At 29.3% G+C, this 20,486-nt stretch overlaps 1 protein-coding gene and 1 long non-coding RNA gene across 2 annotated transcripts in view; one reads left to right on the top strand and one right to left on the bottom strand.

Moving 5' to 3' along the window:
• Nucleotides 1–20,486, bottom strand: part of LOC142320869 (uncharacterized) — a 436,047-nt gene that overhangs the window by 330,750 nt on the left and 84,811 nt on the right. The gene's annotated exons all lie outside the window — the stretch shown is intronic.
• LOC142321496 (ejaculatory bulb-specific protein 3-like) lies at nucleotides 2,387–4,666 on the top strand. Its single transcript, XM_075359627.1, has 2 exons — nucleotides 2,387–2,662; nucleotides 4,255–4,666. The coding sequence occupies exons 1-2, from the start codon at nucleotides 2,470–2,472 to the stop codon at nucleotides 4,434–4,436; spliced, it is 375 nt and encodes a 124-aa protein (XP_075215742.1). The 5' UTR covers nucleotides 2,387–2,469; the 3' UTR covers nucleotides 4,437–4,666.

The following is a 20,486-nucleotide window of genomic DNA, read 5'->3' as shown; positions in this document are numbered from 1 at the left end:
CGCAAATTACCCATCACAGTTAAAATGTAACAAATCATAATTTTTTTAAAGTCCGCTCTTTAGTATTTCTTGAAAAACAAATTAGCCGAAAAGTCGCACCAATTAGCCTAAAATTAGTAGTAATTTTTTCAAAAAATTACATCTTTATTTAGAATTATGGCTGTACGTTTGAAACTATTATATAGTGCTTTTAGGTAGATTTTATAAGAAAGGTACCTATTGTAATAGGTACCTATTGTAATAGGTACCGTGATTCGACTTATTCGCAATAAGGTCGTAATTTCGACGTATCTTCGCGTTTTAAATCCCCCAGACCCCAAAACCACTGTCAAATCAACTTTTACAAAAAAGTGTAAAAAAAGAATTCATAATTTTTGTTACTGCTTTTCAATTAAAAGGTATTTTTATTTAATGGTGAAGATGTAAATAGAGAGCTTAAAATGATTCAGCTGAAAAATCAATTGACTTGACTGGGGTAGCCGAAATGGAAAAGTTCTGCAATTAATTGCCGGCTTTTTTATAATGGCCCCAAAATTAATTCCCAAAACGTGAAACAAGATTCAGTCAGTCATGCTTAGTGCTTTAATTTTTAAATTATTTAAACTCGTGTTAAAATGATTTAACTTATAAAGAATATTATTGCATATATAATTTATTCAGTAAAGTTTCAGTGTAACACTAAGTACCCGTATTTTAGTTTTAAATTTATCTAAAAAAATATTTAAAAAAAATATATGGGTAAATAAACTGATAATTATTTACTCTAATCATAATTTTACTATTAAATCAGTCATTAGAAAACGGAGAAATTTATTTGCGTATTCTTAAGATACAAAAAAATAACAAAGTTAATAAATATTGATTTTTATTTACGCGTTTGATACAATAGACGTTTTTCTATCCCAGTACTTCGATTAACATAATTCTGAATGGAAGCAAAAACTTGTACGGAAGAAAATTTTCGGCCGTCAGTAATCTATATACTATTACATAAAGAGGAAGAGGGCGTTTGTTCGGGATAAAGAAGAAACTATTCGATCAATCACACAACAAAATTTTTATTCATGATTCTTGGCATAACTGAGAAGGTTTTTTTAGATATATTTCATCTCGAAAAAAGAAAGAAAAAAAAAATATATAATTTTTCAAAAAACACATATAATTTTTCCAACTTCCTTGGAGGTGCGATAGCGTCCTACCCTTTCACCCGTGGAATATCGGTTCAGAATCCGCCGATCAGGCAAGATATTTCTCATAAGCTTTGAGGTTATTTATTGAATTGTCAAGAAAAAAATAATTTAATCCGTTTAAATGCAATTTTATCTTTTCTCAAGACGGTCCAGCTTTACCTGAGTTCTGACAGTCCAGTTCTTCAGGTCAAAGTTGTGCTTTTTGTAAAGCCATCAGAAAACTACAAAAATAATTGTTCTCCGATCGGTCTTTAAATAGAGCTATCCCTATCAAAACTCACTGAGAAAACAATAGTTACTGTTGAAAGTGAAATGATAACATGAAACCAATGGGCATTTAGCAAAACTGCACAAAAAGCTACTAGAGAGGAAAGAATCAAGGGTAAGGGACAACTTCACTTGAAAGAAATTGGAATCAATTTATATATATATATATGTATGCAGAAAAAACTGCATCTACCATCCTTTACTTCATTTTCTTCAAATCATAATACATTAAACTACTTCATGAAAATTTGTTAGAGCTACAGGAGGAACATAAACATACCTCCCAAACATTCCTTCCTAAGACAGTTAAAAAGGATGTAAGGCTACAAATATGTAATGTTAATTTTACTTTATTTTCATTTTACAACAAATGGATTACCATTTAAAAAAATAAGATTGATTAAAAAAAAATATATAAAATTATTGCAAAAATTTTAGATGATATTTTAAAATCAAATCAATAAAACAGCACAAAAGTGTTTTTCAGAATTATCCTATTATCAGAAATTTTTTAGGTGAATTATTTACTGTGATCCAACAAAAATTAATAAAATAAATTGACATTTATGTATTTTTTTTCTTTATCTATTTATGCCTATATCATAATAATTTTACAAACAATGATATTTATTATTATTACTAGTACTACTATTTTTATTAGTACGATTATTATTTTTTAGTTATTATGTTGATTATATATGGAATGTTAGAGTTATATTATTTCTGATGTACGAGAATAGACAGACAATTAGATATCTGAATAATATCACCTCCACCACTACTACTACTACTACTACTACAACTAATAATAACAATAATAATAATTTTCTCTTCCTCCTTATGTATCTTAGGGTTCAAGGAAAATCCAAATTCTGCAATTATCAGGTTTAATTGTGTACATGAGTTCTGCATATAAAAAGAGAATACTGCAGTATACTGTTTATTACACAAGTTCAGTTGAAGCTGTGAGTATCTACCTACCACTAATAATAATCTTGTTTTCATTACAACCATGAAGGTCGTATTTTTATTTGCTATCTTATCTGTATCTACGTACATGTGTTACGCTGATGAGGAAAAGTATACAGCAGCATGGGATAATATAAATATCGATGAAGTAATGAATAATGAAAGGCTTATGAAGCAATATATGGATTGTATATTGGACAAAGGCCCTTGCTCACCAGATGGAAAAGAACTTAAAAGTAAGTTAACTTACATTATTATTATTATAACATGTTTTATTAAATAAAGCTTCATTTAAAAAAAAAGCACTATAATACATTTGTATACACATACAAACCATGTAGTAATCTGAAATCAAAATGGTTGAACCAATTTTCATGAACAGATGTTAACTCATTTTTGGTTTTTGAAAGATATAAAATGATTTTATTGATGTTGAATGGTAGAGTGTAGACACAATTTTTTCATTTTCAAATTGAAATCTAAACTCTTAAATGCTATATATAATAAAAACAAAACAAATGATTTTAAATATAATATAAATATTTTAAATATATTTAAAATAATATTATGTATGACTTCCCTAATACATATGTATTCGGGGTTTCTAACAATACTAAGATTGAAGAATAATTAAAACATTTATGCTAAATAATCATGAAAATTAATTAGAATACATCTGAAAATCAGTATAAATTGATAATTTAGAAGATACGATAATAAGATATTGATAATTTACAATATACTCATATTCAGTATATTGTATGTTTAAAAAAAAGCTTTTTTAAATTAGAAAAAACTAAGATTTTTGAAGCCCTTTCAGGAATTCCTGGTAAAAAAATGCATCATAAATAAAAAAAACTTTTTCTTCCTCTTCATTAATTTATCATTAACTATAATGATAAATTTTCTTTAGTTAAGATTTATCTGTTTAATTTTAGCAATATTTTTATTTAAATTCTGCTTTTTATATTATCACATATTTACATTTCATTCTATTTTGGTTATTATTTAAAAAATGCTTTTAATAAAATAGAAATATTAATGTTCAGAGGTATGTTGAATAAGTTCAACTTATTCAAAAAAGAAAGATACAATCAAACAAGATAAACCAATATTTTTAAGTTGAGAAATTCCTCTAAAAAGTCTCTCCCCTGGATACTTCAAAATTTTGTAAGAAATGTATTTCTAGAAAATATATTTTAAATGTTGATACGTTTAGAAATAATAATAAATTTTTAGAAAAAATAATCTTTAATATTGTTTAACGATCAACCAATATAATTTTGCTCAAACTATTTTACAGAAAACAAAGACAAAAATAAATAACTGTACTATTAATATAAAGATCTCAGTTAAAAGCATGTATAATGAGAATAAAATGAAAAGTGTAATATGCAAAATTTTATAAAACATTTATAAATGTCAATTATATTTATAAATGTTACCGCTGGCTTTAAATCTTATTATCTATAAAATGTTCAATATCAGAAAAATTAAATTTGCTAAGTGCCAATGTGGCATTGAGAATTAGCACTTCCCCTCATATTTTGGAGGTAAGTAGTATTAGACCAGGCTAGATCACATGTATTTTACTGTTAATAGTTCGTTAATGCTCTCTCCTGATCAGTTTTAATCTCAAAATATTAATTATTATCTACATTGTCAGTTATTTATTTAATATATTAATTAAATATATATTAAATTTAATATATATTATATAGACTTAAGGGAGTCACATTCTGATATCTTCTTTGCTTTTATCATTCTTTGTAAACTGTGTATTATAATTAATATTATGAAAATTTAATCATACAACACTTTTTTACAGAGCATATTCCAGACGCAGTTAAAACTAAGTGTGCAAAATGTACTGATAAACAAAAGGAAGGAGCAAAAAAGGTCATCCGTCATTTAATCGAAAAAAGACCAAATGACTGGGAACAACTTAAGAAAAAATTTGACCCAACTGGTGAAGCCTTTGACGCATACAAAAAAGAACTCAACTTATAAAAACTCTTAAAAAATAATCAAAATAAATTCAAAACTTTTGATCTAATAGAAAATTTATTACCGGACTTTGTTGATTAATTATACAAAAATTTATCTTGAATAAAAATAAGTTACTTTTATGAATTCATAAAAAATATATTACTCTGATAAATTATTTCTGTTACTTTTCTTTTATTCAGTTCATTGGATGAACTTTTCTGATCTAAATAAAAAAATGTAATATTTTAAAACCATGTTTTTATTTAGTGTTTGTTTTTTAATATTTACTTTATCTTACAACTTAACATCTTGACCTAGTAATTTTTAACATAATTTTTCCATTCACTGCAACACATGTGAACAATTCTTTTCAGGGGACTAAAATATTATTTGAAATATTAATTATTTATATTATATTTTTTACCAAAAAATATGTGATTGCATGTTTGGGTCATCTAAAGGAATGATTTCATTGTGGGAAATCATACAAAAAATTGTACATATATATTATACATAAACCTGGCTGGTTAGTCTGGTGGTTAAACTTGTCAACGCAAAATCAGCTAAAAGTCGAGAGTTCTAAGGTTGGAGTCCTTGTAAAGGCGTTGAAGATGAGGCATTAAACAGACTCAGGCAACGCCTGAGTCTGTTCAAGATTACACATTTACCAGTACATTTAAACTTACACATCAGACTGCAAACAGATGCTTTGGCATCTCTGCTGAGTACTGTTGACATCATGTCACTGTGCTGTAACTCTATAACCTGGTATTAAATACATGAAGATACTAAATATAGAAACAATATACAATTCAGCAGACTTTAATGAAAATTATTTCAGCTCATATTTATGTATATGTTGAACTTAGATACAGGGAATTTAGGGCATTTTAAAATATTTTAACTTTTTTCATAAATTAAAGAATTGTGTTGAGTTACACAAAAAAATTTGGGTTGATATCGGAGAATATCAAATTTTTTAAAAATAAATCATTTTTGTTAAAAAGTAGCACATTCTTAAATACAAACATAGATAAGTTAACATTTTTAATTTTCTAAATATCACGCTTAATAATTCATATTTATGAGCGCCGATGTTCTGACAGCCCACTTCTGTCTTGAAAGTTCATTCTGACTTTGAGTAATAGTTTTATTAATGCGCTTCAGAGAAAATCATTAATATTTGATTTCTTCACAAATGAAATCAATTTGATCATTCCAAGAAATTTTGTCTCCCAGTAAAACCTAAGACATTTCAAATCTTGGTGTCCCAATGGTGCCCGAGGCACTTTACATACTACATCTTGTGTAGTAAGTAAATGAAGTAGTAAATGTAGTAAATGTAGTGAAGACCTTCTATTACATGTGTAAATCTATCAAAAGATGAAATTTCAAATGCCTATTTACAGTTGGTAAGGCGTGACTTAAATCACTTTTGAAAAGCTGCTCCTCCTGCTATATTTTCTCATTATAAAAATCTGACTTATGTCAAAAACATTTTTTTCAAACTAAACTATATCAAAATTTATACAACAAAAAATTAAATGATTCATGTAAAAAGTAAGATAATCTAAATTATATTGATTTTTATCACTACTTTTAGCATCATTGTCAAAGTTATTTTTTGCTAAATTCATCAATATAATTAAACCTCTTAAAACTTTGCTGATGTTCTAACAGCAGCATTTTTTTGGTTGGTTCTGTATTCCATCTAAATTCTACTTTTTTCTTTCTATGAAAAAATAATGGTGCACATGACTCACTTCCAGAATCTTGGACTTTAACAGTGTCTCACTTGAGTCAGATGAAAAGAATTAAACCAAATTCAGTAGTCATCAGTTTCGTTTGAAGTATCAATTTTTTCATCACCTTTATGATCTAATACAAAGTCTGGATCCTTGGCATCATTGTCAACTGTTTCAGCCTCAGAACACCTCAAGTACTTCAATTTCATTGCCAAATTTTAATTCTACATTTCTCAACTTAATATGTTCTCTGTTTTCTTCACAATTATTTTTTTTAGAAGCATTTTTTTTAGAATATTGTAGTCCAAATACTACCAAATAAAAATGCAGAGGCTGTGTATCATATAACTTATTTCAGTTTATATTGACATACCAAGAAAATATCATATGTAATATAGTATTGCCCTCTCATTAACTTTGGATTGCTATCAGAAGTATAGGTTCAACAAATCACTTCAGTATTATTAATATAAATTTCCAGCATCTATATAAAAGTTTATGTAACTTGAAATAGATACTAGAATAGGTACTCTAGCTGTCATCCTGAATTATGATCAATCTTTTCAAGATGAACTAACAAAACATTGACTGGACTGGCAGACCTACATTTGGGGGATAAAGTATCTTTACAAATAAAGAAGTAAATCTTTTAGTTTAACTAGCACATTTAATTAAAAATTTAATAGATCTTGTTATAGTAATTTATTAACCATAAGCTAAAATTTGCAAAATTAAACTAGATTCTCACATGACAATTAGATTACTAGCTTAAAATCAATAAGAAGATTTTTGCTGCAATTTTATGTTTTAAATGTAGGGTGATGAATTATTTTTCCTAGATAACGCCATTTACTTATTTATATCTTATTATAAACCTACAAAGGAATGCAAAGAAACATTATAAGAAAACAATAAAAACATAATTAATATTTGTTACTTACATGCAATTTACAAATTAAGTGTTTGGATCACCTTATAACATTACTGCTTAAGAGATAAATATTTAATTCAAAATCAAAATTTTAAATTTAATACTTTTCATATCATCTTAACTATAAAAACATTTATAAAAATGCCATTATCTTATTTGTATTTTAATTATATTTTCGTGCTTGTTAGTTTCTGTTGAAGTTTTGCATAAACATTTCTACAAATACAGTAGAAATATTTTCAAAAGTTTGTTAATACAAAATTTATCTCCATGTATCATACTATATGAATAGTGGATTAAATGGTTGTTAATTACCTTGTTATTGTGTGCAAATTCAAAAAAATGTTTTATTGTTATTATTCATAAATATACATTGAAGGAACATTAACTTGTTCTCTCAGCTATTAATATATTTCTGTAGTCACAAGTTGACCATGCCTCTAGCAGGTAACCAAATGATATAAGGAACAAAGATGATTTATTTATTCATATTGACACAGCGACAGAATCTGACTACTACCTATACTGTACCATACTATATTATTTTTACACTATACTTTTTGTTTATAAAGGAGAAGACCTTGTAATGGTTCTGTTAACAGTGAAAAATGCCAGCCCTAGCTGAGATTTCAATATAGAACCTTTCACAAGAAAAGCAGGATGCTTCTACTTTGTGACAATTATTGGTACACTTATTTTATAGAGAACCTACCAAGTATTATGTATACAGCTTTACCTTGTGCCACATCACACTTTATGATATTCCAGTTTATAGAGAATCTCTATTTCATATTTCTCAACCTGTTCAGTGCAACCCTATGTTTTAACTCTTCTCAGAGTTTGTCTTTTCAAACTGACAAAAATATTCAGTCATTATTACAAGTAAGTAAAATAGGTAAGTAAGTAAAATAGGTATAAACAAAAGTTTACTTCAAATTCAAACTCATATGTTTACTGGAAGTGAGTTGTACTCCTGGAGCATAGAATTATGGTGACTCCAGGGAAGAATAGCCTCATCCAGGAAGGGTTGGATGCTTTGGAGTTTCATCACCGATGAGTGACAGAGACTCCTGGCAGAGCCATGGGTGGGTAAATAAGACTGTAGTCGTCCCAGTGGGGGATCCCTTCATGGGGATCCCCATTAAAGGCAAGGCGGTGGGGAATGTAAGACTGTATTCCTGGTGGAGGATCCCTCTGGGTGTTCCTCACTAGAGGCAAATCATAAAGACCATAATCCCAGTGGAGGGATCCCTTGGGGGGTTCCTTCATTTGAGGCACGGCAACTAATCAAAAGACTGAGTCCTGGCTACCTGGGTGGAACCTTGATTTCTGCTGAAGTAGTTTGAGGCGATGGAACCCGTTGGAGCTGCATTTATACTTAATTGCGGGTTCAGCTCAGGGGGGGGGGGGGACTATAAGGACTTTTAATTTTATTAAAAAAAGTTTGAAAAACAACAAAATATAAATAACACAATAAAGCAAATGGAAGGAGTTAGGAAGGATGCAATCTTATTCAGCTAAAATATTTTGCATTTATATATTACAAAGATTATACAGTAACAAAACCATCATATCATTTGGGCCTATTACTGCTACTTTTATCAGCGTTTTTAAATATGAAATAAATAAAATGGAAAATATGAATAGGTCAAGTATATTAATTGTTTAATTATAATAATTAATGCAATTGTTATATTAATTACAATTAATAGTGCACTTCTTTAATTAAACAATTACAGAGTAATAAGAGAATAACACCAAAAATATTACAGAGAAATATTAGAACACTAATAACTTGAAAAAATTGTAAATTTATCAACATATACTTTATAAAAGATGGCCAATTTGACATTGTTCTTTTGACAGACATCAAAAATGGATTAGAAGAAAATTTAAACAGCATGGAATCTAATGTAGAGAGAGAAATTCAGATTGAAAATAAATAACAGTAAACAAAGCTAATGAAATGTGACAAAAGGAGAAATACACAATACATCCAAAGAAGGAATATTTTATTGTTATTTAGTAATTGTTTAGCATTGTACTGATGAAATAATACATGAAATTTTAATAATATATTTAAATTCTATTAAATAAATCACCATACAAAGTATAGAGATAAGTCATCACTTACCTATATACTTGGTGATTTATTTAATAGAATTTAAATATAACCTAACAATATAGAGGAATGAAGATATGAATCTTAAGAAGATTCATATCTTAAGAACAACAACAACAACATATTGTCAACCCTGAAATACTTCCTTCTTGAGTTTCGGCAGATAAATCCACTGGTTTTCATTAATGAGAACCCTAATCATTTAATGCAATATGGCTTATCAAAACCAACATTTCAAATTAACTTTTGTTATTAAGACTATTATTGTCTTAATCTCTTGTTCTATATTACCTAAATCATTGAAAAAAATTGGCTTATTCTAACTACCATAGCAAGTGGACAAAGTAGCAAGTGTATCTCTGCAAAGGTCAGAAAAAATAATTCCTCAAAATGAACATCCAGCAATTTCTGAGTGCCAATTAATTGATACTTAACAAATTTTGAAAAATAAACTTAAAACTTTCAATTTTAGGCTTTGAATATTTTGTGAAAGTAATATAATAATCCCATGGCTGTTGCTGGAGCTGCTATCAGAGGCCACCCCTGGTGATGAGAACATTTGTCAGCTTTGGTTGGAGGGTATTGAGGAAATAAAATACCCTGGGTGGACAAACTCCAGTATTTGCTACCTTTCAGTTTGGTTTTGTTTAAGTCTATGGGAAAAAACCCTATATAAAAAATAAATCACCTGATCCTCCAGAATAGCAGTTAGAGCAATGGGTCTGTACCACGTCATCAATAAAATAAAATTTCAAAGATGAGCCTCGGAAATAAATGATCGTTTAGGGGACATCATGATTTAGTAATCATTATTTATTGTGGCCAATGGTTTATATTCCTTATATGTCTTTTGTAAATAGATCATCAAAACAAAGAGAGTAACTTGACAAAGGTTCACAACTAGTGCTAAAGAGATGTGGAACTGTTGAAGTAAGGATCTATTGAATTTCTGTTTAAATTATGGCTGGCTTCCAAAATGAAGGGTGGTGTGATGAGTAGTGTGGCTGAAATGTATGAATGGCTAAAAACTGTATTACATAGAGAAGCAATGGAGTCTCTTTGTGAAGTGGATTTCCCGCATAGGTCTAGTAGTTGGTGGAGCCTAACAGTGGAAAGATTAGAGGAAGAAAAGAAGAATTTATATGGCAAATCATAAGCGTTTATTTGAAGGTAACAAAATTCCAAATGAATGAAAATTGGCATTTAATACTCTGATATACTAAAAAGGAAAGAAGGCTGGCTGCCTAAATTATTACAAAGATTAGTGTAACAGACAGTTGGAAGGTTGTATGGGCATGTATTACATTATTAGTGTAACATTACACTAACGTTTGCATTAATGTCTTATTACAGTATGGGTGTGTTAAAAATATATTAAAACACATAATAACAGACATTAGTGTAACATTACACTAATCTGCTAAATGTCTGTTACACTAATGTAAATGTCTACACTAATGTAAATGTCTACACTAATGTGTGTTATATTAATGAGTGATAATAGATATTAGTGTATATATTTAAAAATATATTAAAAAGAGTGATAAGGACCTCAGATGATCAAAGTGAATTTACTGTTGAATGGTCATGTGAACATTTTTATACAGAAAAAGTATAAAAAAGGGTGACAAGGAATGTGAAATTACAAAAAGCCTACAATACTTTTCCATAACATAAAATTTTGATACACTGGATGGTAAAATACCAAGAATCCTCCTCCAAGTCGTCATATGTTTATATGAAAGGTGAATTTCTTTTATAAAGCTTGGAACTAGTTGTTCATCTGAAACTGAAATAATTAAAGACCTTCAACAGAGTTGCTGTATGTTTCCAACTTTATTTAAGGTTTATATTGAAGTTTTAAGGAATGTGAATCAAAATGTGCCTTGAGAGGAATTAATGTGGGATAGACTACCTGCATATCTTTCTGTTTGTGGATGACAAAACAGTTATCATATAGAGTATATGATAGTATATGAAAACAGTATATGATGAGGAAATTGAAAGAATAATATTTATCAATTAGTAGTGGAATGACAAAATTTGCAAATAGAAGGATAAGTAATTGAGTTATGCGATGAGTTTATGAGTTTATTTATTGTGCAAGGTGATAAAAATAAACAGAAGATAGAATTGTGCAAGGTGATAAAAATAAACAGAAGATAGAATTGTGCAAGGTGAAAGAGACAAGCAGCTGTTGAATTGAATTCTGTGATCTAAGGAAATGAGACTCAGGTTAAATAAGTGTACTCAGGTTAAATAAGTGTACTCAGGTTAAATAAGTGTACTCAGGTTAAATAAGTGTACTCAGGTTAAATAAGTGTACTCAGGTTAAATAAGTGTACTCAGGTTGGTGCTGAAACATAGTGGATAACATAAAGAAACAAAAAGAAAATTTTAGCTGCTCAGTTGGATTTTTGGAGAAGAAGCTGTGGGGTTTCAAGTTTCAAGACTGGATCATGTACAAAATGAGGAAATTAGGAGAGAGATGAATGTAACTGGTACAATAATAGAGAATATTGAGAAGAAAGATTAAAATGGTATGATATCTATCAAGAATGTATGAAAATAGATGGACAAATATGTTGTTTTGAATTGTAAAGAGAAGAAGAAGAGGACAAGTGATTACGAAATAGATGGCTAGTGTAATGGAGGCCATCAGACCATGCTAGGAAGAGCACTGCTAAATCATAACTGGCAGGACAAAGAGAGAGGCTTTTGAGATGGGAAACTCTGTGCTGAATTTACAATCAACTAAAATATATATATATAAATATATATATATATAGAGAAAAAAATGCAACTGTAAGTTAAAATGAAATGTTTTCCTCATTCTTTTTCTTTATTCCTCAAGTTATGTTACTGTTCAATTTGTGAACATAACAGATATGTTATGTAAAATAGTTCCCATTCAATCTCCAGATATCAACTACTCAAGAGAAGCTGATCATAAAATATAACAATTATTACATTCTTCAAGTCAGAATTCAGATTGATATAGTTTTAATTAAATATGAAAGTAAAGTAATTTAAAAGAAGAAATGAATAGATTTAAGACGGATATGGTAGAAATTATTGAGATGAAATGGAAAGATGAACAAGATTATTTGTTTGCAAGTTATAAAATAAAAAAATGCAAGAGTAGCAGGATAAGTAATAAGAATACAAAGCAAAGAGAAAGAATACAGTAGAAAGATTACAGTACAGTAGAAAGATTACAGTACAGAGAAAGAAACAATACAGTACAGAGAAAGAAACAATACAGTACAGAGAAAGAAACAGTACAGTACAGAGAATGAAACAGTACAGTACAGAGAATGAAACAGTACAGTACAGAGAATGAAACAGTACAGTACAGAGAATGAAACAGTACAGTACAGAGAATGAAACAGTACAGTACAGAGAATGAAACAGTACAGTACAGAGAATGAAACAGTACAGTACAGAGAATGAAACAGTACAGTACAGAGAATGAAACAGTACAGTACAGAGAATGAAACAGTACAGTACAGAGAATGAAACAGTACAGTACAGAGAATGAAACAGTACAGTACAGTACAGAGAATGAAACAGTACAGTACAGTACAGAGAATGAAACAGTACAGTACAGTACAGAGAATGAAACAGTACAGTACAGTACAGAGAATGAAACAGTACAGTACAGTACAGAGAATGAAACAGTACAGTACAGTACAGAGAATGAAACAGTACAGTACAGTACAGAGAATGAAACAGTACAGTACAGTACAGAGAATGAAACAGTACAGTACAGTACAGAGAATGAAACAGTACAGTACAGTACAGAGAATGAAACAGTACAGTACAGTACAGAGAATGAAACAGTACAGTACAGTACAGAGAATGAAACAGTACAGTACAGTACAGAGAATGAAACAGTACAGTACAGAGAATGAAACAGTACAGTACAGAGAATGAAACAGTACAGTACAGAGAATGAAACAGTACAGTACAGAGAATGAAACAGTACAGTACAGAGAATGAAACAGTACAGTACAGAGAATGAAACAGTACAGTACAGAGAATGAAACAGTACAGTACAGAGAATGAAACAGTACAGTACAGAGAATGAAACAGTACAGTACAGAGAATGAAACAGTACAGTACAGAGAAAGAAACAGTACAGTACAGAGAAAGAAACAGTACAGTACAGAGAAAGAAACAGTACAGTACAGAGAAAGAAACAGTACAGTACAGAGAAAGAAACAGTACAGTACAGAGAAAGAAACAGTACAGTACAGAGAAAGAAACAGTACAGTACAGAGAAAGAAACAGTACAGTACAGAGAAAGAAACAGTACAGTACAGAGAAAGAAACAGTACAGTACAGAGAAAGAAACAGTACAGTACAGAGAAAGAAACAGTACAGTACAGAGAAAGAAACAGTACAGTACAGAGAAAGAAACAGTACAGTACAGAGAATGAAACAGTACAGTACAGAGAATGAAACAGTACAGTACAGAGAATGAAACAGTACAGTACAGAGAATGAAACAGTACAGTACAGAGAATGAAACAGTACAGTACAGAGAATGAAACAGTACAGTACAGAGAATGAAACAGTACAGTACAGAGAATGAAACAGTACAGTACAGAGAATGAAACAGTACAGTACAGAGAATGAAACAGTACAGTACAGAGAATGAAACAGTACAGTACAGAGAATGAAACAGTACAGTACAGAGAATGAAACAGTACAGTACAGAGAATGAAACAGTACAGTACAGAGAATGAAACAGTACAGTACAGAGAAAGAAACAGTACAGTACAGAGAAAGAAACAATACAGTACAGAGAAAGAAACAATACAGTACAGAGAAAGAAACAATACAGTACAGAGAAAGAAACAATACAGTACAGAGAAAGAAACAATACAGTACAGAGAAAGAAACAATACAGTACAGAGAAAGAAACAATACAGTACAGAGAAAGAAACAATACAGTACAGAGAAAGAAACAATACAGTACAGAGAAAGAAACAATACAGTACAGAGAAAGAAACAATACAGTACAGAGAAAGAAACAATACAGTACAGAGAAAGAAACAATACAGTACAGAGAAAGAAACAATACAGTACAGAGAAAGATACAATACAGTACAGAGAAAGATACAATACAGTACAGAGAAAGATACAATACAGTACAGAGAAAGATACAATACAGTACAGAGAAAGATACAATACAGTACAGAGAAAGATACAATACAGTACAGAGAAAGATACAATACAGTACAGAGAAAGATACAATACAGTACAGAGAAAGATACAATACAGTACAGAGAAAGATACAATACAGTACAGAGAAAGATACAATACAGTACAGAGAAAGATACAATACAGTACAGAGAAAGATACAATACAGTACAGAGAAAGATACAATACAGTACAGAGAAAGATACAATACAGTACAGAGAAAGATACAATACAGTACAGAGAAAGATACAATACAGTACAGAGAAAGATACAATACAGTACAGAGAAAGATACAATACAGTACAGAGAAAGATACAATACAGTACAGAGAAAGATACAGTACAGTAGAAAGATACAGTACAGTAGAAAGATACAGTACAGTAGAAAGATACAGTACAGTAGAAAGATACAGTACAGAGAAAGAATAATTTTAGTCAGTATAAATATTTATAGCCCAAACCTTTAACAATAATGCAGATTTATATCCAACCTCATCAACAGAAGATGAAGAGTAGAAACGCTACATATATGAAAAAAGAGATGACCAAAAAGGAATTTGATAGTAATGGTAGAATGAAATGTTATACTAATAGAAGGACAGTAAGGGAGAATATTTGATGATTATGGGTTGGTTCAAAGAAATAAAAGAGAATCTGGGTTGGTTCAAAGAAATAAAAGAGAATCTGGGTTGGTTCAAAGAAATAAAAGAGAATCTGGGCTGGTAAAACTTTAAAAAATGTAAGACTATATAAGACATGGATCATGTGTGTGTCCTAACCAAAATAATTGTAAGTCAAAAGACTTTAGTTGGTTGGTCATTTGAATCTTGATTGAATCTTCTTTCAACAAAAGAAGATTCAATTGGTAATGAATAGGAGTAAAAAAAAAAAAAATATTTAGCTCAAGACACAAGATACTGGGTAAGAAAGTAATAATAATCGAAAACCATGAATAATGTGAAATATACTAAAATGATATGCAAATAATATATGACGAGGAGGAAAATATGGTTACTGGAAAGTTAAACGTGGCTTACAGAAAATAAGATTTTGGAGAAATGTATAGGTGTCAGTGGTAAAGATTATTAACTCTATTTTCTCTGTAACAAAGATTTTTCTAAGTTCAGAGAAGAATTGTGTACAAGAGAAAGATTAATAAAGTGCTAGAGGAAGAAAAATAAATGGATAATGATTTCAATGATAACTGTATTAAGATCTGAATTTGATACAGTTCTGAACAACTTAAGAAACAAAATCATAGGATCCCTATTCTAGTATATTCTTGATCTAGATCAAGACTAGTTCATCTATTGCTATTACAGAATGAAATAAAATGTTTAAAATTGTATGAAAATTTAGACTTAAGCATATGGAAAGAGTAGTTATTTAAAATTTATATGAGGATCAGATAGAAACTATAAGAGTTTAATATGAAGAAAGGTGAGCTCTGATTCAGGAATGAGACAGGGATATTGTCTGTTCCTATTGATTTTCATATTGTCAAAAGAAGCAATACAGGAATTGCAGTAATGACAACTGAAGACAACCTTCTTTCACAAAAAACAACCAGTGATTTGGAAGTAATTATACATGATAAGTAACCATTGCTAAGAGAGAAAGAGTGAATAAAGTTAATTAAATATGACAGAAAGTTGAGAAATAAGTTATTATATATTTAGATATTGATTTGTTTTACTTGTTGGGTCTCCTAAAACCTAGTATAGAAATTGAAACATCTCAAAATAAAAAAAGAATAAATAATTAAATAAAAATATTTTCCATGATATAAATGCATAAATAATAAAAAAATAAACAATAATGATAGTAATAAAACCTACCCTTATTGACAATAGTTAACATTTAAAAATAATACTGGTAATATTTAATGATCATAAATCATAAAATGTTCATACAATCACATTTAATAAAAATCACTTAATAATCACTTTAATAAATCACTTAATAATCACTTTTATTAAAGTGATTATTAAGTGATTTAATCACTTAATAAATCATTTAATAAATGATCACTTTTTTATTATTATTATAATAAAATACAAAGCTTAATTATTTTAATTATAATTAAGCTAACCTTACCAATTGAAGTTGGTAACAATTTATACCATTACAAATTATTCAAAAGACACAAATACATGTTCTAACTTCATTGTTCATACATCATTCTACAAAATTCAATACGCAACATAAAAAAAGCATTAGCGGGGGAGAAATATGATCATTGATAGAAAGTAAAATGAGTTCCTTTCAGTTTAGGAGTTAGGTTTGGTTGAGTTGTCATTATACAAGACAAGAAATAATTTTATAAACTAGCAAAATAATTACTAGAACCAGATCATTCTGTATTGCAAATTACAAGAACTGCCAATCACTTGAATAGTGAACTCCTGCGAAAAGTTATTTTATTTGAATTTATTTGTCATCTCTTCATACTAATAGGTCCGATCAATTCTTAAATCTAGAGCAGTTAATCATGTCCTATAATTTTAGATCACTAATTAGTATATTAAGAGAATTTAATAAATCAATTTGACTAATTAACCATTGAAACCTAGTAAGAGGATTTTAATTTTAAGAAATTTTAAAATAAACATGTTAACATTGCTTAATCCAGATATTCAGTGCTTTGATGCCTTAGTTGATGTTAGTAATGATCTTTAACATAGGTAACTGTAGCTCCTGTTAAGAAAAATCAGATTAAAAATAGAACTATCAGACTGTGTAGATTTCTTTAGATTCAGATTTTAAGAGACTAATTCTGGGAGAAATGTGTTTGGTGGAATCCTTAGGACAAACAAAAATGAAGTATAGTTAAAAAGACAAAAAGACAAACATTAAACAATGTTTAAAATTGCCAATGCAGAAAGTAAGAATTGACTGAATATCTTCCATTCAGTTAAATAATAACTATCAAAAGGTGAGGATGTCTAATCAAAAGGTGAGGATGTCTAATCAAAATATGGAGTCTGTGTGTCCTGTCAGAAGGGGATTACTTTGAAGGTGATCCATTGCAATAGTCTGTAAGAATTCCCTTTTTGAAATTACAAGCCCAGTCTTAAAATTTCAAATCACACCTTGCAGAAACAGTGAGTTTCAAGTAAAAGATGGGTAAATTTACCACCCATCAAGTAAATAGATGGGTGGTAAAAAAAAAGACAATTTAACTCATTAGGATTATCAAAGAAGTTATTTTTTCACTTTTTATTTTTTTTTTCTGTTTTTGTTATTTTTTTGTAAAAAGTATGTATTATAGATATAAGAATGCTGTAAATATTATAATCAAAGACAAATTTTAATTATCAAAAATTACATGTCTTACTTTTATATTTTTGTAGTGTACTTAAACTTACTCTTTCATTTTCTGAGTCAACATGGTAGCATATTTATATTTCATCAAAATAGTTCCATTTTTTAATCCTGGTCAAGAATCACATTTTTTTATAAAAAAATTCTTGTACCACGTTTCTTCTAGTATATTGGTGTTAGAAAAGAAAGGGCATTTGCCCTATAGAAATTCTGCAATGAATCTGCCTGATATTACAAAAATTGGGAAATTTGGGTGTAAAAAATAAAACAAAAAATAACTCTTGCATTAATTAATTTCTTTTTAGTTTCAGTTTTCCAGCTGCAGTCTTACAACTTCATTTATTTGTAAATTTTTTTACTTTAATCCATTGTCTTATATAATTTATATTTATATTTACAGTGACTGCTTGCAATTTCAAGATATTCTGCATGGATTACCATGGTCAACATAAAATTTGTAATTGAAAAGGGACTATGTGTTCTACATAGTTATTTTATATGCTAAATCTGAATATGTATTCCGAAACAACTCATCATGTAATGTTCTTAAGTTACAAACACTTCAATCTATTTATTCTATTTAAGTTAGTACACCTGTACATTGGCTAACATCTTGATTTATATTGTGATGTATTATGTAGACCCTATATTTGATACATAACAGTCAAATGATGTCATTTCACATCAAGCCAGACATGTATAAACATTTCAGTGTGTTAAGTAATGTTAAGTAATGAATGAGTAATTCAGTGTGTTAAGTAATGAATGAGTAATTCAGTGTGTTAAGTAATGAATGAGTAATTCAGTGTGTTAAGTAATGAATGAGTAATTCAGTGTGATGAAATTTTCTTCAGTATGAGTTCAGCCTTGGTATGACTTGCTGTGTTAACTAAAATAACTAACCCAGTGGTTAAAAAGAAAAAGAGCTTTTGCCTTTTGACATACCTATGATTTGATGAGATCCTACTAACCATTATGAAGATTGCTATTTTTACTTAATAAATGTTACTGGTTTCAATTCAAACAATAAAAGTAGTAACATTACCATTACATACCCAAATGTTCATTCAGCTGTGAGACCAGCACACTTCATGGTGTTGATTTATCAATTCAGATTGCTACAACTTCTTGTAAGAAATTTCTGATTCCCCCAGAAGCCTCAACCGATGAATCCTCAACTTTAATAGATACTAATTACATTCCAGAAGAATCAAAACTGAATTTCACCTCATCCCACAAGCAGAACTGAGTGACATATTTGTAACTTGCATTTGTCAAACATGCAGAAATCCAAGATTCACATCTTAAAGAATGCAAACAGGGATACTAAAATTTCAGTATACAGAAATCAAAACGAAAATTTACTGTAATACTTTCTTTAGAAGAGTATTACAGAAGAGTATTTTAGAAGAGTATTAAGAGTATTTAGTTATAGACCCATTAAAAAGAAGCTTAAAGACAGTGTTGTTGCATAACACAAATAAGTTTTCTTTTATATGCTGTAGGAATGAAAGAAGCATATGAAAGTATGACAAAAATTTAAAAAGCTATTAAGTATGATGAACATTCATGGTGAATAATTGCTGTCCTGAAAGTAACAGAGCTTCTTCTTGGTCACCAGAGTGGCTTCAGAAAATATATGTTTGTGTTTGTGAGATAGTCAGGCTACAGTAAGCAGTTAAAGGCTGGCCAAAAAGAAATCAGTTTACCGCAGGAAAGGAAAATGTTGTCAATATTCCCCTTGTTGAAGCAGATCGTATTATTTTATCACCTTCATACATAAAATTAGGCATGATGAAGAATACTGTAAAAGCATTAGATAAAGATGGAGATGGCTTTAAATACTTAATTTAAATAATTAAATTAAATACCAAATTAAAAGAGGGAATATTCATCAAGCCACAAATAAGAAAACTATTCATGAAAATATATTTGACAGCAAATTGAATCCAAAAGAACTAGCAGCAAGAAGTCATTGAAAGACGTCATTACTGGCTTTCTTGGAAACAAAAAAGCTTATAAATGAATTCAGTAAACTACTAAGATTTAGGCTGCAGAATGTCATTGAAAATTCATTTTTTACATTCTCATTTGGACTTTTCCCTTTAAACTTGGGTGACAACAAGGAGAAAGGTTTCACCAAGACATATTGCAGAAGGAACAATATCAAGGCAGATGGGATGAAGCTATGATGTGTACTATTTCTGGGTGATAAAAAGAGACTTCATTGAACACAAAAGGAAAATAAGAAAAAAATTAAGATAATACATGTCTGCAAAATAAAGGTAGGAATTTTAATTTTAATTATTGTTGTGAGAAGAACCGATTTCATTTTAAGACTTAGCATAAAAAGTACATTATAATTCATCTATTTTTATCTCTGTTCCAAATTACTTTTTTTGTTGACCTGTTATCAATCCACCTGTTATCAATCCACCTGTTATCAATCCACCTGTTATCAATCCACCTGTTATCAATCCACCTGTTATCAATCCACCTGTTATCAATCCACCTGTTATCAATCCACCTGTTATCAATCCACCTGTTATCAATCCACCTGTTATCAATCCACCTGTTATCAATCCACCTATTAGTGCCAATCCTATTAATTTCCCACTTAATTGGATTAATGAATTCAGGGTTTTGTTACTTTTTACTGTGATTTGTTTTCATATATTAATACTAATTATAATGCCCTAATACTTAAGTACTTATATGAATGGTCAATGGGACACTATTTTTT

Source organism: Lycorma delicatula, chromosome 3 (genome assembly GCF_047948215.1).
Source record: "Lycorma delicatula isolate Av1 chromosome 3, ASM4794821v1, whole genome shotgun sequence".
Lineage (NCBI taxonomy): Eukaryota > Metazoa > Arthropoda > Insecta > Hemiptera > Fulgoridae > Lycorma > Lycorma delicatula.
Note: the sequence above shows the minus strand (reverse complement) of the source record. Positions and strands in the feature narration are given on the sequence as shown.